Source organism: Emys orbicularis, chromosome 4 (genome assembly GCF_028017835.1).
Source record: "Emys orbicularis isolate rEmyOrb1 chromosome 4, rEmyOrb1.hap1, whole genome shotgun sequence".
NCBI classification, from domain to species: Eukaryota; Metazoa; Chordata; order Testudines; family Emydidae; genus Emys; species Emys orbicularis.
Genome location: NC_088686.1, coordinates 61775956 through 61784021, shown reverse-complemented (window position 1 = coordinate 61784021; position 8066 = coordinate 61775956). Strand labels below are relative to the sequence as shown.

General features: G+C 46.2%; 1 protein-coding gene across 1 annotated transcript; it reads right to left on the bottom strand.

Moving 5' to 3' along the window:
• Positions 1-4879: 4879 nt before the first annotated feature.
• CHST14 (carbohydrate sulfotransferase 14) lies at positions 4880-7068 on the bottom strand. The gene has a single exon (XM_065403721.1). It carries the CDS (start codon positions 7066-7068, stop codon positions 5959-5961), a length of 1110 nt encoding a protein of 369 aa, XP_065259793.1. The 3' UTR covers positions 4880-5958.
• Between the last annotated feature and the right edge of the window lie 998 nt (positions 7069-8066).

Here is an 8066-nt window from a genome sequence, read left to right as displayed (position 1 = left end):
ACCGCGGCCAGTGGGAGCCCTGATCGGCCGAACCTGCGGATGCGGCAGGTAAACAAACCGGCCCGGGCCGCCAGGGTGCTTACCCTGGCAAGTCGCATGCCAAAGGTTGCTGACCCCTGTAGTAGACAGATGGAAACACACCACTACTTCCTGCTCTTTTAAGATGAGAAGATGCCTCCATAATTTTAGGATAGATTTGGAACATGAATTTGCAACTCCGCAAGCAATCTCTTTAGATTATGGTGACAGTATAGGCGGTTTACAATCTTTCCATCTCTCACGCACCATTGATTTCTTCAACCTATTTTTCAAAGATTTTTAAAAACCATCCCTGCTGAAACTCACTTTCTCCTTAGTATCCCTGGTCCAGCTACAACCATCTAGATGTTCAAATCTGGCCAAGTCAATGAGAACAAAGACTTCCAGGAGATTCCTATTCCTACTCATTTCCCAGTGCAAGCTGCACTGGATGTGTTTGGAAGTTGGAACAATTTAGAACTTGCATCAGCATTTAGAACTTGTGCTGTGTGCTGAAGGTGTGTCAAAATGCATGGTTGGCACCAAATCCCATTTTAGAGTGTGTAAACACATCCTCTGGTTTTCCTGCCTCTATAGTACACTATAAGACCAAACAGTTCTGTCTGCAGGCACAAATGGAATTTCACTAGTAGTCAGTGACTTCACAATTGCTTGTCCTCACAAGGGGCCCCATTCTCCACTTACTTACACCAGTTTTACAATGGTACTGTATAATAAAAGCCCAATTCAGTACCCATTGAAGTAAATGAAAAGACTCTGATTGACTTCAGTGGGTGTTGGATCCGAATTTTATTCCCAATTTAGATCCTGATCCTGTAAGCTGGCCGCACAAGGATCTGCTTATGCAAAGCAATTTGCAGGATCAGGAACTAAAACTGGTGTAAGGGGAGAATCAGGCCAAAGGTCTGTAGGATGGCATGTCACGCTCACTTCATGCTCCGCACCCATAGCTAGCTGATGTTCTAGAGATAGCTGAGTTCAGTACCAGTCATAAAAACTAGTGAAAATCTGGCAACTATGTTGCACAACTACTCTTTTCTCTCCTCTTGACTCTTGTGTTGAGACACTGATTAATGCTTATTATAGCTAGAGGGGGTACAGCATATTCAAGTTGCTGATGCAGAAATTCCCCTTCCCTTACTGCAAAAAGTGGAACTGCAGCGCTGCAGAATTCAAGGGGCCATGTTCATACTTTTGTTACATTTCATTGCTGAGGTAGACTGGTTCTTGACAAGAATTCAGTTTAGGCTTGTCCTTACTGCAGGGCCTTTTCTGATCTGAGCAATTTCTTTCCCACTCATCTCTCTAGTGTCTTGTTACTTAATCTGTCTCTTTTTAAAAGTATCTGTCTAATTATTCTACTAAGGCCTGGTCTACACTAACCCCCAACTTCGAACTAAGGTACGCAACTTCAGCTACGTGAATAACGTAGCTGAAGTCGACATACCTTAGTTCGAACTTACCGCGGTTCAGACGCGGTCCACACGCGGCAGGCAGGCTCCCCGTCGACTCCGCGGTACTCCTCTCGCCGAGCTGGAGTACCACAGTCGACGGCGAGCGCTTCCGGGATCGATTTATCGCGTCCAGACCAGACACGATAAATCGAACCCGGAACTTCGATTCCCAGCCGCCGAACTAGCGGCTGGGTGTAGACAAGGCCTAAGAAAAGTTTTTTTAGATTGTAAGAACTTTAGGGCAGATGAGAGCTGTTTCTTTTTGTGTATTGTGCAACACTAAGTACATTGTTCAGGTTAAACAAAGCAATAATTAGTAAATAGAAATGATAGCTTTTTATTGTGCTTGATGAGTGCAAGGAGGTAGGGAGGAAGAAAAAGAAACAAACACCACTACTGAAAGTAATGAGGAGCAACCAGCTATTTAATCCTGCCAATTTAGAACAGTGCCAGAAAGAAGAAACATTTAAAACAAACTGAACACACTAAAGCAGTTAGTGGCTAATTGGTTATGTCCTCTCCCTTTGGAACTTAGCTGGTGACAGTTTTACTTCTATTAGCGCCAAAGCCCCACTTGTTACTTGCATCCTCCACAGCTTTAGTCTTTCCAGGTTTGCCTGCAGCTTAATTTTAGCCTCCTCTGTGTTTGCTACCCCTACTATTTTGATATCATTTACAACATTTGATCATGATTTAATTTGCAGCAAAGAAACACCTGACAAAAGAAAGACATGGAGCAGGCAGAAGGAGCTTATGTTTTTGTTCTTAGTTGTCCAAAAAAGCTTCAGGAAATCTTAAAAACCTTGGACAACAGGACCAGGAAGTATCATTAATTGAATACTGACTGATTCTTCACTTTTGTGATCAGTGGACCACAGTTTGCAGTATGCTGAATTAAAAGCAAACAGAATCAATAATGCCAGGATAGACTGCAAAAAAGTAAGGGAAATCAAGTTCGGCTTATCGCAGCAACCATAACTTGTCTCCCTTAAATTTATGGAGCATTTTGCATATCTGTGTATATTTTATAGCACATTCAGTGGCAGAATTATGCTCATGCTGTGAGTAACAAACTTTGAATTTCCTGACTGCATTAACATAGAAAAAAAAATTTGAGGGGGGGGGGGTAATTTTCTTGGCTTAAATGGAAAAAAGGGGATTGATAACATGCACAGGAGCAAATGCACAGGAGATTGAGATTCAAAGAAAAGCAAAACACTGATCCTTCTGTGGGCAGAAACCAAATCTTGTCTAGAGAGGGGAAGCTGCAGCCAACAAGCATTTTAAACCTTTAAAACTATTTTAAATTAATTTTGTAGTAAAAAGCAAAAAGCCAAACAAGAGAACATTTTTGTGATAATCCCCCAGCCTTCATAGATGTAGGTATAGAACGGGGGGGAGAGGGAGAGTAAGTTCCATCCAGTGTATTCAATTAAATAAATTCAGAGATCAAAATTAATTACACTTGCTTTCTCCATCATTTACACCCATTTTACAAAAACTCCTGACTAATATCTGCTGCCTTTATCTGGGGAATGATCCAGACATTTCCAGAAGTTTCGATAAATTCCAACACCAAGATCCAAATTCTATCGTCCATCACGTTTGTGCATTCCCACTGAAATCAATGGAGCGTCTCAGGAATAACTAAGGTTACAACTTAACCACATCTGTGAGAGCCAAGCTGATTGAAGGATGTGGATATGACAGGCAAACAAACAGGGTAAAGAAAAACAGAGTAGATTTAGAGGGAGGGACTACAGCTAGTATTTTGAAATATATGTATGTATTGCAGGGCCGGCTCCAGGCACCAGTGGAGCAAGCATGTGCCTGGGGCGGCACATGCTAAGGGGCGGCATTCTGTCCATTCTTGGGGCGCCAGAGTCCGGGCGGCTTTTTTTTTTTTTTTTGGCGCTTCGGCAGTTTGGGCGGCGACAGTCCAAGCATTTTTTTTTTTTCCTGCTTTGGCAGTTCGGGCGGTGGCAGTCCGAGCGGTTTTTTTATTTTTTTTTTGCGCTTCGGCAGTTCGGGTGGCAGCAGTCCGAGCTGCTTTTTTGTTTTTGCTTGGGGCGGCAAAAATGGTAGAGCCGGCCCTGATGTATTGGTCACTGTTGTCACCCAGCCAAGGTGGAATTCATTCAAAGTGGAATTCAATTGAAGTCAATGGGCATTTTGCCTTTGATTTCAGCATAGCCAGATTTCACCCATAAAATGTCAAAATATAGAAAGCTCTTAGGTCACTTAGTTAATTTCCTGTGAAGGCTTGTTCCTCACAGTATATATCCTAGTGCTTTTGTCCAGGCTTGCTTGAAATGTGGGCTTATACCACTTCCCTTGGACAGCCTTATAGGCCACACTGCTAGGAGACATGCCATATATGTACAGTGAATATTAACACATCTTGTGCATCTAGCTACAGAGGTGGCAGTATTTAAAAAGTTATAAAGAACTTTTTTTAAAATGCCTGTCACATTACAAAAAGGTGCTTCCAGGAAATAAAAAAATGTATGATGTATCTTAACATCTATCTACATCACTCTAGGTTAACTGGACAATGGTTAGGCATATGGTTTGCTGTATCCACTGCTTTTCATGCTGACTAGTATTATCTAATTGTTTCCTTGTTCTCCCCCTCATCTGTTTGTTTTATTCACCTGTTTGTTCTCTTTGGTCTTACTCTTTGATTGTAAGCTCTTCAGGACAGGGACTGTTTATTTGCTATATCAGGGGTCGGCAACCTCTGGCACGTGGCTCGCCAGAGTAAGCACCCTGGCAGGCCGGGCCAGTTTGTTTATCTGCTGCGTCGGCAGGTTCGGCCGATCGCGGCTCCCGTTGGCCGCAGTTCGCCACTCCAGGCCAATGGGGGAGGCAGGAAGCCGCGGCCAGCACATCCCTCGCCCGCGCTGCTTCCCGCAGCCCCCATTGGCCTGGGATGGCGAACCACGGCCAGTGGGAGCTGTGATCGGCCGAACCTGCCGACGCGGCAGGTAAACAAACTGGCCCGGCCTGCCAGGGTGCTTATCCTGGCGAGCCACGTGCCAGAGGTTGCCGACCCCTGTGTTATATGTTTGTATAGTGCCTAGCACAATGGAGCACTGCTGCTATTGTAATACAAATAAATAATAACAACAACAATCCATGACTAAAAGAAAAGCACCAAGCCACAGAATAATTTATATATAAATTGTATTAAAAATGCAGCTACTATATAAACTGTCATGAACAAATTTGAACATTATCATCCACACTTTTAAAGTTGAATCATAATTCTTACATATAAATAGCTATGAAAATGTCATGCACATATAAAAAGCAGAACTGAGCATTTACTTACAGTAGTGTCAAATGCAGCTGCATAAAGCATTTTTTCTTGTTTTTTCTCCATAGGCTGTAAATAACCACTATAAGCTATTTTCTAAATTTTGTTACAAGGGCTGAGAAGCTCTTGATTTTAATAACTTTTTTAAAAAAGAGGGGCAAAAGAAGAATTTGTTAGTAATAAATACATTGCTGCACCAAATGTTAGTTTCGCTATGTAAGTAATTGGTACTCTCAGATCTTTAATCACACAAAATAAAATGAACAGTGAATTGTCTTTGAATTAACATCTTGTATCAAGAGGAAAACATTAACTTTTTCTATGAATACGACATTGGTTCAATACTGAAATAATATACTCCACAACCCAGGCACTGCTACGTCACAGAACAAGAACTGACTTGTCAGCTTTAGATGCACTCAACAAGTGTGAAGATTATGGATACTCAGGCCTAGTTTACAAAAGACTTTTCTCTCAAAATTTCCCATCACTGCTTCCACCAGTTCAACCTAGGAACAATTTAACTATCCTGCAGTAACTCTTTAAAAAACAGCTAATACAGTTGATGCTGTGGGTAATTCTGCCCCAGAAAATGTAACCTGGACCACAAAAACAGAACAATGCTTTGTGCTTAAAATATATCCATTCCCTGATTCTTTTGCATATATTCACTGTCTTGTGCTGTAGAGAGAAGTTTTTAAAAAACAGATATATAAAAGCTATTGTGCTTAACTCAGCGGCACATAGACATAGTAAAATTGGAACAATACAAAGGTAAAAGATATTCTAGTTGTAAAGGCTATATATCATATGATATCTTAAAAGGTTTAAAAAGTATAAAATTAGGAAACGTGCATAGGACACGCATTACTTCACAGGCTTCATCTACACTAGAAAAGCGTAGCTTTTGCCAGTGTAGCTATACCAGCAAACCCTCCTAGTGTAGCCACAGTTTATGCTGGCATAAAAGTATTTTTGCCAGTAGAATTTATACAGGTTATTGAGTGAAATAATCTACACCAGCAAAAGTACTTTTATGCCAATACAACTGCTTACACTAGAGCTTCTGCCAGTATAAAAATGTTGCACAACATTATTCTATCAGCATAAGTTTCTAGCATAGACCAGCCCGCAAATAGAAAAAGTTCACTGTCTGCAAAATTCACTAGTAATATTTGGAAGAGGATAGGCAAACAATGAGAAATCCAGAATGTATTTTGGTAACAGTTCTTTTATAAGCCCACGTTGAGTGTTACACAGATAGTAATGTAGAGTTTCCCGAGTCACAGGCTTATACCATGATTGTCGTTCTGGGAAACGGATAAAAGAAGGTGCTTGAACATGTTCAAGAATGTAATTTGCATCCACATTCAGTCTTTCATATGATCCGATGAAATCGTACCTCACTGCACAGGGTTGGCATAGGTTGTAGATGGGCATCCAGTGTTCGTTCATTCTCTCTGCCTCTTCATCTAACAGATACCTGAGAAATTCAGAAAAAGTGACATCATCCCCCGTGGACTTTCTGGGGCTTTTTCGGTATCTTTTTACTATTTCCACACCATACTTTAACTGGTACTCTTTGATCTCTCCAAATTTATTCCTATAAGCTGATAAAAGTCTCTCCATCGGGTCTCGAACAAATATAAACTTGTAGTAATGCTTTAGCCTATAGCTGATCTCATCTGGCTTCATGTCACCAAGAAAAACCAAGTCATTCTTGTGGTCCATTTTGAGCTTGACATTCACATTCTCCAGCGCTCCATCCAAAACTTTCAGTATTCGTTTCCAGTTGGAGCAGGCGACTTTGGGGACGTAGCAATATAAGAAGCGATATTTATCACTGACCAGGATGTGTCTGAGCACGGCTTTCCTCTGACCTGCTGAAAGCTCCCAGATGCTATGAGGCATGTTCTTTTGCCCACACATGGTGCGGACTGTCCGGTTACGAACATCTTGTAGCACCTGGTAATCCACGTCCTCGGAGGCCACTGCCCTAGTGTCACCGCTGCTCCTCCAAGCGAGGTCTCCATGTGGGGGATGGAGTGGTGGTGGCTTCACCTCTGCCAAAATGCCCCTCTCAATCATGAGCAACAGGCCACTGGAAGCCACAATCACCCCAAACATGAGCATGGAGGGCAACAGCATGGTGCCACTGCCGGCCCGCATCCTGGCAGGCACCACGGCCCGGCGCACGGAGGTGGCTCCCATCTCTGCACCCCGCACTGCCACCGGGGCCAGAGGGCGTGGGAACATGGCCCAGGCACTGGCTCGGTGTCAGGGCCAAACAGCAGGTGGAGCTGGCCCCTACCCAAGGGGGAATGGAGTTGGGCAGGGCTGTCTCCTGCTGGATGGAGGCAGCACCTTTCCCCTCGGGCCCAGGGTCTCTCTGCCAGGTGCTGCTGCAGCCCCCTCACCCAGGCCGGGCAGCGGGACTCTGCATGGCAGCAGGGGGCTCCCTAGCGGCTGCCCCCCATGCTGGGCTCGCGGCGCGCCAGCCGGGCAGCACAGCGCGCAAGGGGAGGAGGCCGGGCCGCCGGCGGCGGGGGAGGGCGGCGGGCTGGGCCCCTCCGGGCCCGGCGGAGTTGAGCGGCAGCGACGGCCCGGATGTCCCGGGAGCGAGTGGGGGGGAGGCCGGCAGTGACGGCAGGGAGGAGAAGACGGCGGGCGGCTCCGCCCAGCGGCTCGGGGCCTGGGGGCGGCGCGCTCAGCTCTGAGGCGCCGGGAGGCGCCGCCAGCCCCGCCGTGAGGAGGTAGGCAGGGACGCTGGCTGCCGAGTTAGGGGCAGCCCCGCCTGCTACGCAAAGGGTGCGTGGGCTGGGTGAGCCCGAGGGGCACTGCTCGGGGGAGGCTCTGTGCCCACAGGGGCATTGCAGGGGGGGCTGTGTACACACAGTGTGCATCGCATGGGAGGGACACGGGCTCCGCACAGCAGCGGGGGGGTGAGCTGTGTGCACGCAGGGAGCTGTGTGCACGCAAGACACTGCACAGCGAGGAGGCGGGGAAGGAGAGCTGTGTGCATGCAGGGCACTGCACAGCGGGTGGGGAAGGGGAGCTGTGTGCACGCAGGGCACTGCACAGCGGTTGGGGAAGGGGAGCTGTGTGCACGCAGGGCACTGCACAGCGGGTGGGGAAGGGGAGCTGTGTGCACGCAGGGCACTGCACAGCGGGTGGGGAAGGGGAGCTGTGTGCACGCAGGGCAGTACACAGCAGGGGGGAGGGGGAGCTGTGTGCACGCAAGACACTGCACAGCG